The 23,135-nt window shown below is 40.0% G+C and overlaps 1 protein-coding gene across 10 annotated transcripts in view; it reads left to right on the forward strand.

The window, feature by feature from the left end:
* The window catches only part of ppfia1 (PTPRF interacting protein alpha 1), a 57,053-nt gene that overhangs the window by 28,118 nt on the left and 5,800 nt on the right, over positions 1–23,135 (forward strand). For 3 of the 10 annotated variants that reach the window (XM_086106241.1, XM_086106242.1, XM_086106239.1), the window contains exons 7-25: positions 656–889; positions 1,454–1,600; positions 2,746–2,880; positions 7,736–7,819; positions 7,920–8,051; positions 9,157–9,219; positions 9,288–9,367; positions 9,493–9,643; positions 12,034–12,257; positions 12,347–12,578; positions 17,311–17,340; positions 18,473–18,597; positions 18,720–18,889; positions 20,015–20,108; positions 20,490–20,501; positions 21,375–21,456; positions 21,567–21,767; positions 21,972–22,034; positions 22,445–22,471. In XM_086106241.1, coding sequence (XP_085962367.1) covers positions 656–889; positions 1,454–1,600; positions 2,746–2,880; positions 7,736–7,819; positions 7,920–8,051; positions 9,157–9,219; positions 9,288–9,367; positions 9,493–9,643; positions 12,034–12,257; positions 12,347–12,578; positions 17,311–17,340; positions 18,473–18,597; positions 18,720–18,889; positions 20,015–20,108; positions 20,490–20,501; positions 21,375–21,456; positions 21,567–21,767; positions 21,972–22,034; positions 22,445–22,471 — 2,286 coding nt within the window. The remainder of the gene's footprint in view (positions 1–655; positions 890–1,453; positions 1,601–2,745; positions 2,881–7,735; positions 7,820–7,919; positions 8,052–9,156; positions 9,220–9,287; positions 9,368–9,492; positions 9,644–12,033; positions 12,258–12,346; positions 12,579–17,310; positions 17,341–18,472; positions 18,598–18,719; positions 18,890–20,014; positions 20,109–20,489; positions 20,502–21,374; positions 21,457–21,566; positions 21,768–21,971; positions 22,035–22,444; positions 22,472–23,135) is intronic. The other 7 variants (XM_086106244.1, XM_086106243.1, XM_086106249.1 and 4 more) reach the window with 5 other exon arrangements.

Raw genomic sequence — 23,135 nt, forward strand, 5'->3', positions numbered from 1 at the left:
ATTAATCAAAACAGTATGTGCATTCACAAGATTGGTTGGAAAAACTAAGACCATTTTCACATTGAAGCTCAATTCCATTTATAATGTTTTGTTTTACTCATTTTTGACACTTGTGTTTTTTTCAGGGTGAACAGTACAATTCAGATTTTTGTCAAATCCAACCTAGGCCTCTTTCGTTTGTGGATATAAATCGCATATGTAAGCGATGTGTCTGCACCATGAACGCTCACATCCGACCGATACATTATCAAAAACTCAATAAGCACTCTGGGTGAGCTTTTACCAACGAAAATCCTTTTGTTCGGCAATCTCCCGCAAGTGATGTCATTCAAAGATTGCCACGTCGCCAGTCAGCCATTGTACTGCATTGTTAATTGTCCTGTTAGCTGCTCTTTGCCATTGTGAGCGACTTATTCGCCGAAATGCCTCAGCACTGTGTGGCGATGCACTGGTCACATTCAGGCAAAGTTGTTTGTTGATTATAATGATGTTCTTTATTTAATTCTGATACGAAGACTAATTTAGATCGCATCAATATATTTACCTAAAATGGAGTAATGGTTAATAAAATCATTTTTACCACTGTATTTAATACTTATCCAAAGTTGCATCTCTACTTTTAATATAGACTATTCTGTTATTTATTCATCCATAGCGGTCATCTGATGGATCACTCAGTCAGGATGATGAGTCGGCTCCTGCTTTCAACAAGGTTGGAGAACTCCAGGAGGTGGTGGACCGTCAGACCGCTGATCTGGGCCAGATGAAGGAGCGCATGGCTGCAATGGCCTCCCGAATCAGTGAGCTGGAGGAAGATCTGGATATAGCGAGAAAAGACCTCATAAAGTCTGAAGACATGAATACACGATTACAGAGAGACATCAGAGAAGTAAGCACAATTTTGTTTAGTGGCATTGTTTTAATCCTTAATTTTTAGTATAATATAGCCAGAGGGGATTGATCATATTTTTTCTTCCTTATTTCCTTTCCTGTTTTATGTTTTATTTTTTTAACATATCTCACTTTGGGAAACAATACACGTTGAAGTGTACATTAAGGAGAAAGAAGAGATTTACAATGGTGACATGCACATGAGTACTGAGAGAAACCTTGGTGCCTTGGTTAGGGATACCATCCTCAATTTCCGGATTTTGGTCAACCTTCAAGATGGAGGTAGAGAGGAGGCATAACTTTTTCGGACTGGGTTTTTGGAAAATGTTTTTTGGGCATGGTTATATTCTCAACGAGCGTAGATAATATATTGTATTTAGTTGGTAAATATTAGTTACTTTAATTGAAATGTTTTTCCTGTGCAATTTTGTCTGTGTTAGCAGCGCAATTGGAATCTATTCATAGGTTTGTCAACTGAAGTAAACTGAAAAAGAGATCACATTCGTATTTTGGTTTTATGATTAAAAATTCTGCAATAATCTGTGTATTTGTGCTTGTTTAGTCTATGGCTCAGAAGGAGGATATGGAAGAGAGGATCACCACTCTGGAGAAGCGCTACCTGGCTGCTCAGCGGGAGGCTACGTCCGTCCACGACCTGAATGACAAGCTGGAGAATGAAGTAGCTAACAAGGAGTCCCTCTTTAGACAAGTAAGTTAGCCAACTACATTGATGTCTGCTGGAGCATTTTAACTGAGTTCTAAGCACAACTTTACTGATGAACCTCGCTGCATCATGTCACTGAGGGACATAATGAATTTGTACGTTATAACGGTAGTTCCTTGTAACCATTTCCATTAAAATGGCCGCCAGCTACAATGTGTAATACAGTATGAACATTTAAAAATACCAACATGTAATATCGCATAAACATGTCAATTACAAATACATGTATCCAGTATGAAGAAAAATATATATTTTTTATTAGAAATTAAACAAACTGTCGCGTTTCTACGTCATCTCTGAAAACATTATCAGCAAATGGAGAAGCAAAAGTGCCTTCTCCAGTTCAGGAGGTGCGCACCTCGAGGCCGTTTATGATCATCTTTCAATCTGCAGGCCTCAAACTCTGCCATGATTCTTGTTGCCATTATGGATGATTGACAAAATCGTGACTTGCCAATTCGTGCTCGGCTTCGTCTGGGAGACTCCCTTTTGAAAGTGAGAGACAATTTCAGCCTTCACAAAGAGCGAGATTTGCTTCATTTACCAGACATGTTTTCACGCCGTGCCACCGGAAGTACAACAATGTACAAGTTGATCAGTAGCGTTGCTAAGCAACGGCACGGAGTCCCGCACTGTACATTTTGTTCATAAGCAAGGTCACGGTGGCAGTTGGCTTCCCACGGATCGTTGTAACGAAGGCCTTTTCACTATTTTGTGGGGATAAATCTGGTCGTTGTACTGAAGTTTACATTACAAAGGTGTTCGTTGTAAGCAAAATCGACAAATGGAAAATTCATTACGTGAAATCGGGACTTTTGAAACGTGAACGTTATAGGGGTGAAAACGTAAACTGGGTACCTCTAATAGGGGTTCATTGTGTGTGTGTGTGTGTGTGTGTGTGTGTGTGTGTGTGTGTGTGTGTGTGTGTGTGTGTGTGTGCGCGCGCGCGCGTGTGTCTGTTTTATATATATATATACACACAGTATATATATGTGTGTGGGTGGGTGTGTTTATTTCGAACCTTGGGTGTCATTTGTTTTTGCTTGATGGTTACAATAAGAGTTACTGGCCTGGATTTACCATAGAAGGGTCTTCAACATCTTATCAATGACGCTTTCCTTCTTACACAGACTGAGGACAGAAACCGGCAGCTTCAAGAGAAACTGGAACTAGCTGAGCAGAAGCTGCAGCAGACTATCCGCAAAGCAGAAACTCTGCCAGAGGTGGAGGCTGAGCTAGCACAAAGAGTAGCAGCCCTCACAAAGGTATTGCTATCTGCCCGTCACTGGGAATTTCACTTTTTATTTACTGCATGAATACTTAAATTTTTGCTGTGCAGTTCTACTGCTAAACTTTCAAAGCCTCTCTATTTCATTTTTTGCTCAGAAAGATATGAGTTAAGGTGGAAACTGTCTGTGGTATGTAGAGGGGCAACCATTGTTTTGTGGTCTAAATACTGGAGACTTGTTTGGAGATCGTTGGCCTCTTTATGTCCATTTATAGTTACAAGCTGTATCCCGGAAAGTGTTTGCGTAACTAAACAGGCAGCCTGCATCATTTAAGCATTAGTTTTGGCTCCCAATATTTCCTAATTATGCAGTGTTATTCACATTTAAGGTCATCAGATTTTTAAGTGTGGTATCTGTTTTATCTTTTATGTAATACAATACAGTATCTCTGTTATGTGCTGGAGTCACATGGTTGATACCCAGAGGAGATCCAGAAAAAAAGATTGTGTTAGTTGGGTATGTCACCCTTTTTTTCGATGTATTCCATGTAGGTATCCCTAATTTTGAGAGATTTAATTCTAATTCAACTCGGCCATTGAGGTTTTGAAAGTAATGAACCGAAAGTGTAATTCTGTGTTGAATTTGCAACTATTTCATCAGGTTGTGCTCAACTTTTTTGTGGTCTTCATGCCTTTACCTTTATCACTTACTTCCTATACTGTACCTGTATATATACTGTACCAAACCGAGGTTTGACTGTACATAACTAACCTCTTGGATTATGGTACTGTGAAAAAGTATTTGCCTTTCTCACATTCTTCACCCCTTGAATGATTAAAATCAAATACATCTAAATATCAGACAAAGATTATCCAAGTAAACATAAAATGCAGTTTTTAAATGGTGATTTGGGGGGGGGGATATTAAAAGCTGGGTCGCCCTGTGTAAAAAAAAAAATTACTTGCCCTCCTCCCTTGCAGCAACAAAAAAACAATTCTGCATTAAAGGGTGGGCCAAAATATCTCCATGCGGCTCTGAAAGACTCATTGTCAGTTATAGACAAACGCTTGATTTCAGTTGTTCCTGCTGAAGATGGCCCGACCAGTTATCAAGTTGAAAGGGCAAGTACTTTTTCACACAGTCCAGGTAGCTTTGAATAGTTGAATAAATACATTTACCATTTAAAAACATGATTTTATGTGATCCATACTTTATTTTTTTTTTAGGTTCCAACCTTTTTTAATGTTTACTTGGGTCATCTTTATCTTTGTTTCATTTGTTTGATCTTAAACATTGAAGTGACTGAACTATGTAAAACAAAACATTGAATTTGAGAAGAAGGCAAATACTTTTTCATGGCAACATATACTGTATATCACAAAATTTAAATGAATATCAAATAGGCTTTGTATTCTCTTGCAAAGAAGGCCTTGGTTCGATGAGGAAACAGATCATATTTTAAAACGGTCTTATTTAGCTGGGGTTGTAGCCCTAATTTACCCTTGTCTGTAGTCAGACCCGTTGCCAGAGCCCAGCCTTAAGAGGAGCACTTGAAATGCATGGGGGGCAATCATTATTAACTCATTCACTCCCAAAGACGTTTTTAAACGTCTTTTCAGACTTGGTCTAGAATTGGCTGGTACTGAATGAGTTAATATCCTACACAGCACTTACTTTGCACCATATATTTGGATATATTCGCAAAGCACTCCCAGTCAATAGTCTTATGGCACCCTTTGCGACAACCGCTGGCAAGTTTTATATTAAATATTTATTTACAATACATTTACATAAACACCTTATTGAGTGTGTCAACGCAAGAACTCACTGTATTAATACCAAACCATTGTGCAATATATCACTCCAACTCAATTTCACAAATATTATTTCCCGATTTTATGGCGAACACAATAGACACATCACATATATGCTTCGAATAGGCAACCCATTTCAACAGGTCTCTGCAGCAGATGTTAAAAAGAAAAATGGAAAAGAAAATTGATCTTCAGTTTAGATGTCCAAAGGGTTTGCCGCCCCCCACGCTTTCTTATTTGGAATGGGTTGAAATTAGAGCTGTGCAATATGGCTAAAATTACTATCAGATATCTCAATGATACAATAAAGATATACTCTAACCATTTGTTCAGTGAAAACGAAACATTTTTTCAAAAGAAAAAAACAAAATATCAATCCAACAGGATCCAGAAAGTGTATTTTTTTTAATTTTTTTTCTAAACTTACTGACAGCCATAAACCTTAATAAAGTCAGCAATAAATTAAAAATGATTACATTTACATTGTACTGCAACTGTCCTATAATGGTAAATAATTTTTATGCGATAGCAGAAGTGTTTGTTGTGTTTGCGTGCGCACTTGTGTTAACTGCATCAATGTGTGTATTGTTCTGTACCAATTTGTCCATGCACAACCGTAGTAAGTGTAAGCGGTTCGGAATGTGCATAGATGTGTTGTGTGGCTTGAAATTAAAAAAAAGTTAACCACTCACCCCCGCACATGACAATTGTTGTGGATGCATTGATGCATTGATGCATTACATGGCGATGTGATGTGTCGACTCCCAGTGATATGAGGGTGTCAATACAATGTTACATTGTTTGAATTTTTATGAAAATATAAAGTAATGGTGGCAGTCAATAAAGACATGGGTTGCGAACGAAATAGGATAGTGCCTCGCAGGAATTGAATGGGTCGAAGAGGTGCGGGCTGTATTTTCACTTTTTACAAGCAGCTCTGCCATTTTTTCTACTGGTAACTTGGAAGTTATAAATATGGTCACAGAGTGTTCTAAAACATATGTGTACCATCCGTATATACTTGACAGCGAACATGTAAGTGGATTCCTTGAGTGTCTTTGGCTCGGCAGCAGCGGATGCGTGTGTCCCTCCGCACTCTCGCCCTCCGCAAGATTGTCATCAGCTGGTTTTAACTGCGCATCAATGGCAAACTTGGAAGGAAGAATGTGGTTGGTTGAACTGAGTTTTACATGCAACACAAGCGTGGCAAGGTCACCTGACTGATATTGTCCTCATTTTGATATTAATAAACTGAATGTTCATGTCTTGATTTCAATACGAGAGACATATTGCCCAGCCCAAGTTCAGATGGCTCTTTCGTTGTTGACACTAATGTAATAGAATCCTCCTCACTTGCCGTAGTGTAACGTGCTAAGACAGTCTAAACGTATAATGTCGGATACTATATGTCAGCTAATGTGAAACTGTGATCAATGATCACCAAAATATATGTTGACATCTCCCCTTACGCTCACAACAACCTCTGAAAGTATATCAGCATGATCGGATCGGAAAATGCCATCACGGCGATAGCATTTTCCTGTCCGTAGAGACGCTTACAACAGCGCTTCTGTCACTTAATAAGAGAAGCGCTTCGTCCATAAAATACAAAATATCGAGGAAACGTTGATATTTTTGTAGGTTGATGTGGGTATAAGTAGAGCTATCCACATATATTTTGGTGTCAAGTGATTGGTGTTTTAAGTTGAGCAACGTACGCTTTTTCACGCTTCTATTGACTTTTAGATCTGCTGCTCCAAGTACCAGCTTCCTGCAGTGTCCTCGGCTCTCGTTATTTACAAATACAGTACATACATACAGTATTTTCCAGACATCTCTCCCGACATGGCATAAAATTGCTTCATTTGAAAAATGTGCAGAACTCTGCCTGCATACTCAAGATTATTTTTAGTATGACCCTGATTGGCTGTTGCAGGTAAGACTCGCCATCAATCAAAAATTACACCACTGATTCTTAATTTTTAATGGCTTACTGCACAGGTGTCAAAGTCGAGGCCCGCGGTCCAGATCTGGCCCGCCACATCATTTTATGTGGCCCGCGAAAGCAAAACAAGCATGTCAAGTTCCATGATGCTTGCTAAAGTCTGAACCAAAATATCAAATTGTCATATTTCCACATTAAGAGTAATTTTTCTTGACTTCTGTTTTTAAAACTAGTTATTCATTAATTTGTTGTGCGTTCTGTATGTAATATGTGGAGGGGATGAAACATTTATATGGTTTCCCACAATTCATAACAGCCCTCCAAGAGAAATCGGAACTACAATGTGGCCCGCGACAAAAAATGAGTTTGACACCCCTGGCTTAGTGATAAGCAACTCAACATTATTTCACAACACAAAAATAGCTCCTATAATTAAAAATAATAATATTGAAGTTTATTTTTAGAAATCCGCACCACAAACGTGGGGCACAAGCATCTTGGTGGGCAGGCACAGTCTCCTATGGCCCAACCGTGGTGACAGGTCTGTGTTTATGCACTTAAGTGCTCTGTGGCTGGTATTGCCACTCTTTTCCTCAAACACACAATCTTTGCTAACACAAACAGGAAGTGCCAATTGGTTTACAAATAGACCCGACAAGACCCTTCCCACTGACAAAAAAAAAAAACAAAAAAAAAACTGGAAGAGCCTGCCATACCAAATGATAATCAAAAGCAATTTAAATGTGTCACCACAGATGCCTTGATCTCGCCAATACCTCTTATACAGATAGATGTCTGTCGTCTTATTTCGTGATGAAATGATAGATCTGATTTTGGTGTTTTAGTTACCTTTGACTTGTTCCAAACTTGTGCATTGTGACTGCTGGTAGCTGTTGTTTGTGTACAAATATACTACATGCTACATCTTTGTCTATGGAATTAGGTGGCTTCATCCTTCTGAAGGATTTCGGCTTTGTCCCTCAACCCTCTCAAGGATGACTGGGAGGGAGAACATAGCCTAGCTGTAGAGACATTAATTTGGAGAGAATTGAATATGGAAAGCCACTGGACAAGCAAAGTACCAGCACTATGAATAATAAATGCATTTGTTTTTTTTGTCTGTCTTGCTCAGGCAGAGGAACGCCATGGTAATGTGGAAGAGAGATTGAAGCAGCTGGAGGCCCAGTTGGAGGAGAAGAATCAGGAATTGCTCAGGGTAAGAAATGGGCAAGATGGGAAGTCCATAATTATTAAATAGGACCTATGTCCACTGGAATTGATCAACATTACATTTGCATTTTTGATTTTGTTGTCAGGCAAGGCAAAGAGAGAAGATGAATGAGGAGCACAACAAGCGTCTCTCTGAGACAGTGGACAAGCTCCTGTCTGAGTCCAACGAGAGACTCCAGCTTCACCTTAAAGAGAGGATGTCTGCTCTGGAGGACAAGGTAGTACTCATTCATTTGTGTTGTGAATACTCATTTAGTCATCCTGTTGCACCAGCGCGAGTGTAATTTTTTTTAATGCTTCTCATGATACTTGGGGAGAGAAAATGAAGCTAAGGCGCTTAGAAGCGCCTCTGTCTGTCTGTCAGACTGCGCACCCAAGGTGGAGAAATCCCATCTGTGACACGCATCAGGTTAAATCCTTTCTGTCTAAAATAAATAAATATCCAAGTCTGAATGTGTACGGTACTTTTTCACGTTAACAGCCATCTAAATTAACCAGCACAATTTGCTTCATAAAGGACGGCTTCCCATTCATCTCACTTCCATTCACTGAGGTGCTCACGGCCCCGTTTCACATTTTGGCAACAGAGACTGCATGCTTGTCATCCACTTGCAATACCTAATCAAATCGGTCTGCATCTTTCAGTCTAGTGGTTGGGGTGTTAAATCTTAAATAAACAACAAATCTCTCTCTGTAAGACTATTGCAAAGTCCTATGTCAGCCACTGCTTATTGCAAACAGAGTTCTTGTCACAGCGTAATATTTTGCAAATATATCATGAGTCACTGTTAATATTTTCATCATTTGAAACTACAATATGCCAGATATCGTCATGCTGTATCTTCCTAAAAAAAAGTGTGGGACCAAATCCTGGGTGGTACAGCCAACTAAGGATTCACTAGTCAGAATAATTGCTGCTCCTATCACTACTGTCCCTAAAGTGCTGCGCCCTTATTACTCATTGTTTGTGACAAGTCATGGTGCACATCAGTTACTCTGTCTTGAGCCCCTATTCCGCTGAGCAGCGAACAATTGCGAATATTTGCGAAAGCAGCAAATGTTGTGGTTCTCGTCGGAGTTTGTCAGGGTTTGTTCAAGGTCGCAGATGTTCGCAAATTTTTTTTCCCCTTGTCGCAAGGAAATTTTGAACCTGTTCAAAACTCTCTTGCAACAAGAAAATACAGGTAAATGTCTGGCGACAGTTTTGGCAAATGTTTGCGGCCTTGAAATAACCCTGACGAGAACGTAACATTCACTGCCTTCAAAAACACTCGCAATTGTTCACTGCTCAGTGTGGTCGGGGCTTTGTTTCTCTCTCTTCAGAATGCCCTCATAAGGGAACTGGAGCACACCAAGAAACTGATTGAGGATTCTCACCATGAAAAGGTGAATCAAGTGCGTCTTTAAAGGTATAAGGTTTCTCTGTCTTAAAATTGAAACATCCTGTCTTATAGGAGCAGCTATTGATTCAGATTGAAACATTGAGGGCCGAGAATGAACAGGGTAGGAGCAGAAGCAACTCATTATTACATGGGTAAGTGGTTTGTGTTTAACCTCCATCTGTGATCTCTGTGATATGTGGAGTGTCTAAGTATACATTAAATGTGCACAAACACAATGATATTCTTACTGATTGTTTTGTTCGGTGGGTTTTGCTAGTCGATCACAGCTGGGAAGTACCCCAGACTTCAGGTATCCAGTGTCTGCTTCCTCTATGATGGACAGTAACTCAGACCACTACGGCAGCGCTCTTGTATTGAGGCGGCCCCAAAAAGGAAGAGTAGCAGCGCTTAGAGATGAACCATCCAAGGTGAGCTGTCTTATTTAATTACTTTAGTGTAGAAATGCATACGCTCACATGATATTGATTTAATATATAATGGATCACATGTTGAATGTGACAGTCGCCCCTTGTTAAATTAGATGCATTTAAAGACCCTGTAAAGCAGGGGTGCCCAAACATTTTGGACCGAAGATCTACTTTTCGTTCAACCAACCTCCCGGGATTGCCCCTTACCGCGCCCACGCACGCACCATGATGAGAAGCCAAACACGGAAGCAAGCGATGCACTTTTGCAGCCTGTAGACTATCGTAGCTCACACGTACTGTTTTAAAGTGCTTCCCTCAGCCCTCTAGATTCCTATTCTTTGCCCGTGCCGTCGGTGAATTGTACACGAAGCAAACTCTGAATGAGAATAATGACGATCAAAGATATAGCGCAACAGCTCTGATCATAAGCTGCAATTGCAGACTGCTGAACGCAAACAACTTCCGCTGACGTAGGTCACGCGCCACCATAGGTTCAAGATTTACCTGCTTTATTTTATTTTATTTTTAAAATATTTTTGGGGGGAAAATGAGATTGATAGGATGATTAGGGTGCAGTGTATGTTAACACAAAAAATATATTACTAGCATGTACAAAGACACACAAATGTGTTTTTTTTTTTCCTCCTCTCCACCTTTCGGATCTAATTGGGACGAGTCCTAGATCTACCGGTCGATCAGGATCGACGTAATGGGCACCCCTGCTGTAAAGTAATGTAGATTTATAAATTCGATACACCAAAGAGAAGAGTCTGTTAACAAGACTGCTAACTTGCCAAGTATATGAAATCAGGCTTCAAAAGGCTGAAAAAATGAGACTAAATAGACTGGGAACACGGTCCACTCGATTCACACGCATCTCGCTGTATGTGCTCAAAGCTCTGTGATCACATACGCATACCTGTCAACTCATACGGTTTAGCCATAGTTCATACGGATTTTGAGGTGAATCTTACGTATATGGCCGTATCGCACAAATCATACGGATTCTGAAAATTTCCATTTTTTTTTTTCCACCAACCCAAAAGTAACGCAGGAATACAACTCTGAACACAGTAATGCCACTAAGTAGAATGATAATTAGACATTAACCAGACATTGTATTATGGAGATCTACAATAAATATCATTGAAAATTTTGTGGGGTTTTTTCTGCCGTTATTTTGACATATAAAATGCTTTGGTATGTTATAAGGATTTTTTGCTCTTTATAAGGATTTTTTTTGGTAGTTTATACAGGTTGGCGCTCCGAAAAGTTGACAGGTATGCATACGGTATGTCTGAAGTGTGGACCCCAATCTGAATAATGTGTGCCACTGTGTTTAAGAAATGGTGAACTTTCCCTGAAGCGCCTCTTACGTGGACCAACGCACAGAGCTCGGCAGTGGCGAATTGGACAGTCTTGCCGATGGTCTGGAAGCGAACTAGCCTTGGTTCCACGAGACACTGCAACCCAAATAACACTAAAATACATGACACTTCGGGAATTCATATTTTAGCAGACGAAATGGGCCAAAGTTGTTATTACTGAGTAATGGTAGATAGCTACTGATGAAATGACGGCACTCAATATGAGGGATGGGCATTTTGGCATGATCATATCATCATCAAGACATGAACATTCGTGATATTTATATCAAAATTAGGACGATAGTCATGTGACTATGGCACGCTTGAGTTGCATGTAAAACTCAAATCAACCAACCACATTCCTCCTTTGAAGTTTGCCGTAGATGAGAGAGAGAGAGAGAGAGACATAAGCAACCGCTGCTCGGCACACATGAGAAATTGACTTCAGTGTTCGTGAGAGTTGCGATGCATGTCTGTGTGCTGTCAAGTATATGCAATACAAACATCGTTACATGACCAAATTTATAATTTCATGTGTACCAGTGGATAAAATTGCAGAGCTCATTTTAAAAATGTAGAAGCAGCTCACCGGCCATTAAATCAATCTTCTCTTTACTCCAGGCTCGCATAGTTCATATCGCTGGGAGTCCACACTTCATATTGCTATGCCATCTCAAAAATGACTTTCCAGGCTCTTTAAAACAGATTTTTTTCTGAAATATTAGTGGTACTTTGTTAACAGTGATATTTTTTTTTGTTTTGGGTTTTATCCTACTTCTGTTTCTTTGTCCCTTCTATCATGTGTGATTCATTCAACTGTTGATGTTGGTTTTTAAAATCTGCTTTGTCTTTCTGTTTGCGTCCACCTTTGGATATCAGCGTCATGTAAGTCACCATGAAGGAGCAAAATAAACAGTGACGTCAATTTGGCTGTTATTTACTAATGACGAATGAAATACACAGGTGACTGTTTAATCTCCCCTGTCATTCTTGTTTTCCAATACTTATGTTTATTCAACTCAGGTTCAGACTCTTAATGAGCAGGAGTGGGAGCGCGTCCAACAGGCCAATGTGCTTGCTAATGTGGCCCAGGCTTTTGAGAGTGATATGGATGCCTCAGACCTGGAGGAGGATCGAGAGACTATCTTCAGCTCTGTTGACCTTCTGTCCCCTAGTGGTCAGGCAGATGCACAGACTCTGGCCTTAATGCTGCAGGAGCAGCTTGATGCCATCAACAATGAAATTAGGTACTACAGCCAAGGCAGAAAAAAATGCCACAAATTGTTTTGTTTGAGTGTGATTCACAATCATTTTATTGCCTTCTTTATTCCTTTAGAATAATTCAAGAAGAGAAGGAAAACACAGCCATCCGGGCTGAGGAAATTGAGTGCAGGGTGGGAAGCGGCGACAGCCTTGGAGGACGTTTCCGCTCAATGAGCTCCTTGCCGCCTTCACTGTGTGCAGGCTCTCCTATTGGCAGCTCTCCTCCAGGCTCTGGACACTCAACACCAAGACGTATTCCTCACAGCCCCCACAGAGAATTAGACCGGATGGGTGTCATGACCCTGGTAAGACTTCATTTTATTTGTTTGTTTGTTTGTTTATTTACACATGAACCTCTCTGATTTAACAGCTGTGGGATTCAACCAAAATCACAATTACCCACCATTATTTATCACATTTATCAATTCAGAGTTTATCAATATTTTCAGCGCACATCATTTTATTCCATGCACGGCGTCTGGCAAATACAGTAGCCAGGATTGGTCCTTTTTCACAACATATCTCTCAAAGTTTTAGCAGGTAATAAACAAAATCGCATTGTTTCTTCTGTCATGGTGGCTTGAAATGTGTTTTTTTTTATCAATGAAGTAAAAGAACATGAAAATGATTGACGGATGTGAAATGGTGTGCTGAACTAACAAACTTTTTCAGATGATTAGGTAACTAGGTTTAGGTAAAATGCAACTGTCATAATTAACTCAAATTCACTAAAAATTAATCGTGTTTACTCATGCATTTTTGATCGTTTCTGAATTTCCTTTCATATTTTTTTGTCCTATTTTTCGCCATTTTACTGCTCTCATCAACATGGAATCATGAATCAGTTTTCTATGTGCAAAATGCAAATATTTACTGAAATAACAATTTCGATTTTCAATTTTACATGAACATTTTTCACTTGGAGCAGTTATTCACACATAATCTCTCACACAATATTACTGTCCATCAACAACAGTGAAAAATATATTTTGTCACACAACAGCTGCTTTAACAGCCTTTTTTATGGAATCAAAACAGAGCAATATAACATTATAAAGTGCACATCTAAGGTAAACTAGTACTCAGCCTTTAGTGGATTTAAGCCATGGCTGCATACTTTGTTTTTCTCAAATTTGCTTTGAACACAGCTGTCAGGCTATGTTGATTGTGTTGGTCCTTCTTGCGCGGAAGTCTCTCTACGGTTTTGTGTAGACATCATTTCGGATGACTATACTTGGTTCGATGACAACACTGGAGACGTTTTATTTTCACTAGGTCGCTACCACTGCACCGCTGAACTTCACCGTCACTGTCAGACGAACACAGAGAAGCTCCACCCGCTCTATTTATATGGACACGCAACACTGTAATCTTCCACACAAAATAGTTCCAAACAAGTAACAATCGCGTCAGTGGCATACATCGTATACCTGTATGATACAGGTAACTTTGGTCTTGTCAGTGGAGCAATCTGGCAACTTTTTAAAAGTAAACTTTCCCTCCATAAACTCTTTGGAAGTATCCGTTTTCGGTGTCTTGCACTGCCGTGGCTGGCAAAACAAACGTGCGTGGACCTATGCAGCGGGCTTGTTGTTTTGTTTCTGGTTTATTTATAGAGCAACGTAACATCCGCTGTGACGTGTGCCGCGTTAATCTCGCGAGAAAAACATTTATCCCGTTAAAATTCATTTAAATTAATGCCAATAAAAACGCACTAAACTGACAGCTCTATAATAAATGTCTGTTAGGGCTGCCACAAACTAATCTTTTGAGAATCGATTATTCCATCCATTACTCGAATAATGCCGCTCCGGCCTGCCTGCAGTGGACATGAGGACTTCATTTTTTATTATTATTTTTTAAATAAAATACAATTAAACAATCCAGAGGCGACTGTCACACTCGCATGCTCTTCTTCATTTTTCACTCAAATTTCCAACAATAATCACATTTTATGTTTACAAATCATCTCTGTTTAGCGATGAGACACAGGCCGCAAGCTATGTTCAGCGAAATTACCTGCAGAGGCTTTAACACGCACAGAGTGTTCATGGCAATTTAGTGGAAGACGCTTGCACCCCATAAAGTAGTGATGTAGCGTACTGTGCCGAAAATTACGTTGTTTTTTTTTTTTCAGTGTTAATCCACTCAACACCAATTTAAAACTGTGTTGTTACCTCTACTGTCAGAATCAAGCAGCCGCCGGCTTATTGTTTCACTGTCACGCCATGTTCAAGGCTCCAAGCACCCTGAGCTTCACAAACCCATGGCATCTTCATGAACATTTGGGCTCATCTCATGTCTCTGAATTTGTTAATTGTTGTCAATTTTGTGCAAAATGTGATCGATGGCTGAATAGCGACCATTGTGTTATTTTCATTATTCATTTCTTTCTTGTTTTAAATGTGCTAATTTCAAATGGCATATACAAAGTTCAATTTGAATCCAGTTTAAACAGTTTTGCCAGATTGCTCATGGTTTCTTTATTATATGTGTGCGTGCAATGCTTCATTTATCTGTTTAGTATTGTCAACCTTTTTTTTGTACTGTTCCAAGGTGTCCCTTCATTACTCCTACAAGTGCACTTACTTGTTGTGTGTATGCAAGCGTATAACCATGTCTACATGTGACTGCCCCCCCAAACTATAGCATTATTGTGTTGATCCCTACATCATCCAGAGCTCCCTCTACCAGCCAACAGTAATTTACCTACCTTTTGGAGCAACTGACTTCATTCCACATACTCAAGTCTGTAGCTATGTACCATATTTTCAGGTACTTGCAAATCTCTTTACATTTCCATACTTCCACTCTATGACAGGTGCAGTCTGGCTATCGTCCGAGTTGTTTTCTTTTTTTTTTTTAAATTGGGGTCTGCCGTATTGGTTTCCAGTTTGGTTGTGGTAGTCAGATTTTTCAGGAATCAATAAGCTGCAAGAATTGTCGAGTCCTCATATAACTTGAGGGCTACCAATTGTTTCCTCTTGTTTTCCTGATGAATTAGCAAATTAGGACCTAAATGTATTTTTGTTACTTCTTTTGATTTTTTATGCATTTATGTAAATATCTAGAAAACATTGATGAATAATCGTCATAATTACCTACTTTTGCTTTTTTTCCCCACTCATCAGTGCAGAATATTGCTACTGTGTGTTTTGACACAGCAACATGGCATCCTGCAATCAGATAATTGAACGTGATGTTAGTGCGTGCTTATTGTTTGACACAAAAGGCAGTGTTTGGACAGCAGCAGTTGCTTTCAGTACAGCACAGCAGGAGAAGTTAGTTAGGTGTAAAGTGAACATCCATGTCGTGTCATTACAGGCATCGTACCGCATCCGAGATTACTTCCCAAGGCGGACAATTGCCAGCTCGATTTCACCCCACCATGTCGCCAGTGCTGTTTACAGCAAACAGCGATGCGGCAAAAAAGGCATAAAAAAATGCTGGCATTTATGGGCAGTATAAAAGATAATGGCAAAGCCTAATCCACACATAAATTTAAAAAATTGCACAAGACTATAAAAGCTGAAAAAAGTCACTCCTGAGTCTTAGTCAGTTTTGGGGTTCCTTTTTTTAACCATCTCTTTCAGTTCATTACTTAGAGGGAAGAAAATTATACGGACCCACTTCCAATGGAGTTGGAATAAAAACAGAGTACAATGATTCATGTTCAACCTACAGTATATTTAATCGAATAAACTACAAATAAAATAGATGAAATGTTCATACGATAAACTTGCAACTTGTTCCAAAAAACTGGGAGAGGATCATCTGCTACATCGCCTTTTCTTTTAAAAACATTCAATAAACGTTTGGTAGCTGAGGGCACTAATTGTTGAAGCTTTGTAGGTGTAAGTTTCTCCATTCTTGCTTGTTGTATATTATGGCCCGTTTATGATGGGATCCCGAAATTCTTTGCAATTGTAGGTTGAGGAACTTTGCCCTGAAACTGTTTGACTATTTTCTCACGGAGTTGTTCACAAAGAGGTAAACCTCACCCCATCTTTGCTTGTGAATGAAGCTCCTTGCGAACGGGTGGGTGGATAAAAGAATATCATTTGCAAATAATTTTTTATTGATGTTCAACGCAATGTCTCAACTCCTTGAAATTGAATTTGTAAATACATAGAGGAAAAAAAGATGAGGTGTGTTTGTTGTAGTTAAGTTGCTTTCGAAATACCTCAGGAATAATTACCAGCGCTGTTATACAGAGCGCTTGTCATTTCGGTACAGTTAACTCACCACTGAAGCTGTTTTGAATACCCTTTATCTAAAACAAGGGACATCATAGAAAGCAACATTTTGGCTGATTAGATTTACTTTTCTGCTCACCCCTCAATTTTCGCTTCCTGTTTCCCTTTTATAGCTCACTAATCTCTTCCATGCCCTGACCTCACAATGTCGAGTAGAGAGAAGGAAATGAATGATTCTGTATTTTGCTCTTGGGGCAAAACACACTTCCACAGAAATGTGGCAGGCCGATGGTTTATTTGTTCTGCTCATGCCAGGCCTCTATGGAATGCGGGAGGGAGGGGGAGCGTGCAGCCTACTTTCAAGGCGAATAATGGAAAAAAGACTCAACTTCTCTGGCCTGTACATATGTAATAACACTTTGACCATGTGGTGCAGTGACACGTATAGCAGCAAGCCAGCTAGCTAACCATGTTTTTTTTTTTTGACCCACCCAAACATTTGCTTGCCTGCTCAGAAGGGTTTTTGAGCTTGGCTGCACCTATCCAAATGCTCTGACTTTCTGCAACTTCCAGCTTGGTTGTTTGTTGTGTTACCATTCTTTATTCACTTGTGTTGTGTGCCTGACCGCTTCAGGAACATGTGATTTTACTATTTTATTCATAATATCAGTCATTGACTCTCCTCTTGGCGTTAGTTTGGTTATTCAACACAAACAGTAGCTACTCATGTGTTCCGCTTGGGGTGTTTGCGCATGGCTTGATTTCACTGGTGTTCTGTCTTGCTTCTCACTAACTGCTTTTCTCCTGTCTTTTCTTTTTTTTTTAATTTACCATGCTTCAGCCTAGTGACCTGCGCAAGCACCGCAGGAAGGTAAAACTATAAGCCCACTGCACTGCCTCACTCCCCTCTGGAACCAAACTGTTTAGCTTTAGTTTCTCTCATTCCTCTGCAGTGATGTACAGTGGACCCCTGCTAGTTTTTGTTTTGGATTTTCTTCTTTGCGGTGGGTGGTCATTAATTAAGACAACAAAGGGTTAATGCTGGCTTTCAACTAAACTTTTTGCATTGGAGGGTTTTGCCAATTACCCACGCTCAGTCCGCCCATTCCCGGCCCCCGACTTGCTCATCTAATCTTAAAAAAAAAAAAAAAAAATTGAATGAGTTGTGTTACGTGAGAGGCTTCAAGTAGAGAGAGGTCAGTGCCCATGTCTGCTGCAGCCGATTTGATTCATAATAATTTTGCCAAACTAGGATTAAACATGGCATCACAACCAGTGGTGATCTGTAACAACAGCTGAGCGAAGCTGCAATAAATACCTTTCTATAACAGCCACTTTGTGAGACCCCGAGCCATTCTATGCAATCTCAACCTACTAAGCAGTAGTGTTTCCCACCAAGCCACCCCAGGAGCATCTGCACCATCGATGTTAACGCCTACACTCTGTTTTGCAGTCAAATGTTGTTTTACACCGGACTGCCCGCTACACAGTAATTCTTCATCATGATCAGAATTTTTGGTTTATGTGTTGCGAAAAAGGTTTTGGGAACATAATTTGTTTTAGATCTTTTTTTTAAATTAATATAGTCTATGCAATCACTTTTCGGCAAGCGCCACTTCGACATATTTATTTATGATCTCACTCGGTCCCTATTCCCTGCAAATAGTGGAGGTCCACTGTACGAATTTGTGATCCAGTCGGTTGTCCTCAACACAACCGTCATCAAGAAAATACTGTAGTCACTTCTCTTGTTTAGAGGTAATTCAAGAGTGTAATTGTTGTCTATCATGAGTCTTTTTTTTTTGTCTGAATGGAGTAGAAATGTCAAAGGAAAATGCAACATAGTCATATTTTTATTCCACTTTTAAGTGTTGGTGTAAAGGTTATGATTTTGTATGGCATTCTGTTTCACAGCCTCAGTACAAATCCTTTAATTTTATTTCTGGCCTGAACGGTGAAATTTGAGTGCTGGATCTCATTCATTTCTTCTGCTGTTTATACAGCCTGCTCAGGACGACAAACCCACTATCCAGTGTGAGACATCACCCCCCACCACTCCACGCTCGATGCGCCTAAACAGGGAAGCAGGTCATGCTGCCAGCCACGAGGACATAAGAGACATTCGAGGGTCAGCTTTCTTCTTGTCACTTAAAACATATTTTATACATATAGTTTGACATGAAAGGAGGAAATCTTGTGGCATTGATCCCTGAATGCTTGGTAACCTTTTTTTTTAAAATTCATTTCCAGTCTTGGTGTGCAAGATGGGCAGGGTAGCAACCCCAGCAGCAGTAACAGCAGCCAGGACTCTCTCAACAAGGCAGCCAAGAAGAAGAGCATTAAGTCTTCCATTGGACGCCTTTTTGGGAAGAAGGAGAAGGGCCGGCCTAGCATTCCTGGAAAGGACTCTCCCAGTCAAGGTGAGGGAGTAGTGCGGATCACAGTTTTAAAATTCCTGCTTTGGTTTATATCGCAGCAGTTTTTTTCCCCCGTACAATACTGGCCGTCATATGAATTTGGAATATATAAACCAGATGTGAACAGTGCTCATTCTGTACAGCACATGACGTGCAGGGCATTTGGTAGTGCGTCTCAAGCACTCAAATACATACTTATTGTAATCTCTCAGGAGGAAATACAGCTGCACACTACTGTGAATTTATTTTGTACATTACACAAAGAACCAGAGAACAGACATGCACGCATGCAAGGAGGGATGTTGGAGTGAAAGGTTCGCTTCTCCTCTTGGAGTTTAGGGGAGGGGTCAATTCTCAAGTCAAGGACACCTCAACAGTAGTCATGATCTGAGATTAGTATGTCTCCAACAAATGAGCGAGAATGATATGAGAAGCTACTCGGCATTATTGAGGTAAATAAAAGGTCAATTAAATCAAAATTTGAATGTAAATGCTGTGCAAAGCACAACACATTTTGTTTTGTGTACAGCTCTTGGGGGCAGCTGCAATTGTTGTGAAACCACTTTCTAAATAATGTTGAGTTGAGACCAAAAAAATGAATAATGACAAGCCTCCGTAAACCCTGAGCCGCGACTGACAGGCACAGCCTTTTTTAGTGTTTCACACAGGTAATAGGGCCAGTCAAGCGGCTAATTTATGTATGTACATGCTGAAAGTCATCCCAGTGCAGTTTATTAAGTATGTATTCCTGCTAAGCCTTGAATATATCCTCAGTAAGACCCATCTCGTAGAGGCTGCTGGTGCACGCTCACCTTTTATTCCATGGTGACAACACAGTATTGGAGTGCATTTATCATTTTTTCAAACATGCAGTTCTTTTTATCTATTCCAAAAACCTTGCTTTTGAACAGGGGGTGTGTAGGCTATTTACCTCCACGGTCCATCCATCCATTTTGCATCTTTGGGCAAAAGACATGGGACATCTTGGACTGGTCACCAGCCGATGGCAGAGTTCATAAATATTTTAATTTTACATTTTCATTGCGTTAAACAAACCACACTAGAGGATAGAATTAAGCAATGTGGAAGGTCTTTCAGCAGCATTGAACATTGTGATTTTGTTCTTAGCTGGAACTCCTGAAGCGGAGAGCTCACCTAAGGATGGCTTAGGAATGGGCACCCTGGGGGGCCCTGCAGAAAAGAACAGAAAACTACAGAAGAAGTAGGTGTCACTCGATTGTTGAAAGACTGTACTCCACTCATTTCACACATAAAATAGTGTTCGTTGTAAAACCTTTGGATTTGCGCTCCTGCTACATTCCAATGCTGTTTCATGTACGCACACACTGCCTGCCCACCTGGCTCCTCCTGCTCACTCCCATCATCAGTTGATTATTATTATATTATTTCCATTCCACATAAGCTTTTCCATTGCAGTCACCTCCCCCCACGTTTTCTTTTCACTTTTTTTTTTGTTTTGTCATAGATTTAATTTCAATGTGGCATAGCTTTAGGTACTTTAGTATCAATTCATGTTATTTTTTTGTATGTTTGTGTTGCCAATTCCCCCTTTTTTATCATCCTCTTCTCATTCTCTGTGTAGTCCAAAGACAGGGTAAGTTGATTCACGATTGCTTTTTCTTCCTACACTTGGGTCTTCATGGCTGCGGTTCTCCCGAATGTCTGATCACTTTCCCATACTACTCTTTACCTAACGTGAATCTTTGTGCTGATTTTGGCGACAGTATTTAGCTCCAAAAGCATGACGTTTTGCACAGAGGGGAAATGGTTACTAAATACTTTTCTATACAAACATGTGGCAGAATGCATAATCAGTCAGTGCCTGAACATGTCTTGGAGAAAACCATTATTGAAACAATCTTTTTCCTAGTTTTGTTGACCTTTTGTGTGCATGTGCGAGGGACTGCGCTTTCTGGTGGTCATCTACACATTTAGCATTGATTACATGGCGTGTCCACACCAGTTAATGAATTCCCTGTCAGGGCCCTGACATATGCCTTCCAGCTTTCTGAAAACTTGACAGGGATTGTCTTTTAGTTACATAGCTCCTTAATAATGAACCAGAACTGTATATGGATTGAATGTAATATATTTTTACACTGATTGTAAAGGTCCTTAATACTTCTCTTGATACAGGCTGTGCCTCTTTTCTATTTTAAGAGAAATGGTTTGGCTACCAATTAGCTTTCACATGCTTCACTAAATGCTCTTCTGTTTGAACCTGCATAGTCATGGCTTTGAAAGGGCTTTGGAGATTTTGACACACTTCTGGTCTTCAAAGGCATCTGTGTTTTTTCATGTTTTTACAGATAAGAATGTCTTGTTTTCTTGCACTGCGTGTCTCTCTTTGTTTTTGCCTGCTATGATAAGGAATGTCTTTTGTTGGGATAGGTTTGTGTGCTTAGATTGGGTTTAGTTCAATTTAGCTCAAATTAAATCTTGTTTTAAGTAACATTTCTTGTGTCAGGCACGAGCTGTTAGATGAGGCGCGCAGGCAAGGCCTGCCTTTTGCCCAATGGGATGGACCAACCGTTGTCGTTTGGCTGGAGGTACTGCATTGATCTGAAAACATATTAGAACAATTAACTATTATCATATAACGTTGTTGTTGTTTTTTTGTTATGTGATGAATCTTTCCTGTCTCTTATCCTTTGCCCAGCTGTGGGTGGGCATGCCGGCCTGGTATGTCGCCGCCTGTCGTGCAAACGTAAAGAGCGGAGCCATCATGTCAGCACTTTCTGACACCGAAATCCAGCGGGAGATTGGCATCAGCAACCCATTACATCGTCTGAAACTTCGTCTTGCCATCCAGGAAATCATGTCGCTCACCAGTCCTTCTGCCCCTCCCACCTCCAGAACGGTATTTGTCTCATACAAAAATAACACACTCTCTAACATTTCTTAATCCCACTGAGCATGGTACGCACACAGATTATTAACATTTTAAGCATTTACTTTTTATTGTAACAACCAACGCTTCCTGATCTTTTTCTCTTCTGTCCTGCACCACTGTCCCTTCTCTGCACACTTCACTCACTTGTGATTGGGGGTGTCAAATGATCAGACCACAGGAAACGTTTGGGTCACACATGAAGAAATGGAAAGTTTGGCAGCTACACCGCCCACGGTTAGTTTTTCCAGACTGGCTGAACACTGGTTTGTTTCTCACAACTTTGGTGACTATTGGGCCTGTTCCATGTTGGCCAAAGTTGGCCAAATATCTATGTTTGCAAATTGATAAGAATGTTCTGGCTTCGTTGTGATTAGCCACTGTACATGGACAAAAAAAAAAAAAACTAAACATTGTGAGCTACTTAGAACAATGTCTTGTTCAAGATGTCTTGTCAAAGTTTGCTTGGAATGGATTTATGCTGACTTTTCGGATTGTGGTGTAATGTGTGTCTCTGCTCAGAATGAGTTTTGTCATCTTCCTTGACATTAAAACTTGACTTCCAGCTCTTCTAACCCAGCGCTGCAGTCTCACTAACCCAGCCTTTCTTTTCTCGTCGCCATGCTCACTAACCATGCTAACACCAGGAGGACGACGAAAGTAGCTGGGCCCAGGTTTGAACATATGCATGTCACCCTTTCACTTATCTTATGCTCAACAACTAAGTCTGGAACGATGTAATATCAAAACCAAAATTGCAATACTCAACCAAGAGTCTCTCACGTAGTACTCGCGGGCACCAAGTAGCCCCCATGGACTACATGTGTAGCCCGCGGGCCTGTTCTAAAAATAATCTAATAATTATCTTCCATCCATGCAAAGTGAACGACAAAGGTTGTTGCAGAAGAACGTCTTCCGGGTCAAGGGAAACAAACAAAAACGGGTGTATTTTTTTTCCTGACTTGTTTGATGAACACATAATAGAAAATCTGATAAAGGCTTGTTTTCCATTTTTCAATTTAGAATGTTTAAACGCAAAAGAGGAGATGGGTTGTGCATGTGTGCGTGCGCATGTGCGTGTTGGGTCTTTCTGCCAAAAATTCGGCATTCTCAAAAAACCCATATCGGTTGGCTCGTAGTTACCGTCTGTTTAAAAAAAGAGAGAGAGAGAAAACATTTCATGTAATACATTTTCACTATTATTTTAAATAAGTGATGCCACTATATCCTATAAAATGACCCTTTTATATAATTGTGTGTTTGTAGTGTTTCTTAATTTGTATGTTTCCTGATGATTGTCTAAGAAGATTTTCATATATATATATATATATATATATT

The sequence above is a fragment of the Hippocampus guttulatus genome, chromosome 3 (assembly GCF_054856545.1).
Source record: "Hippocampus guttulatus isolate MCC_2025c chromosome 3, RoL_Hgut_1.0, whole genome shotgun sequence".
Taxonomy (NCBI): Eukaryota; Metazoa; Chordata; class Actinopteri; order Syngnathiformes; family Syngnathidae; genus Hippocampus; species Hippocampus guttulatus.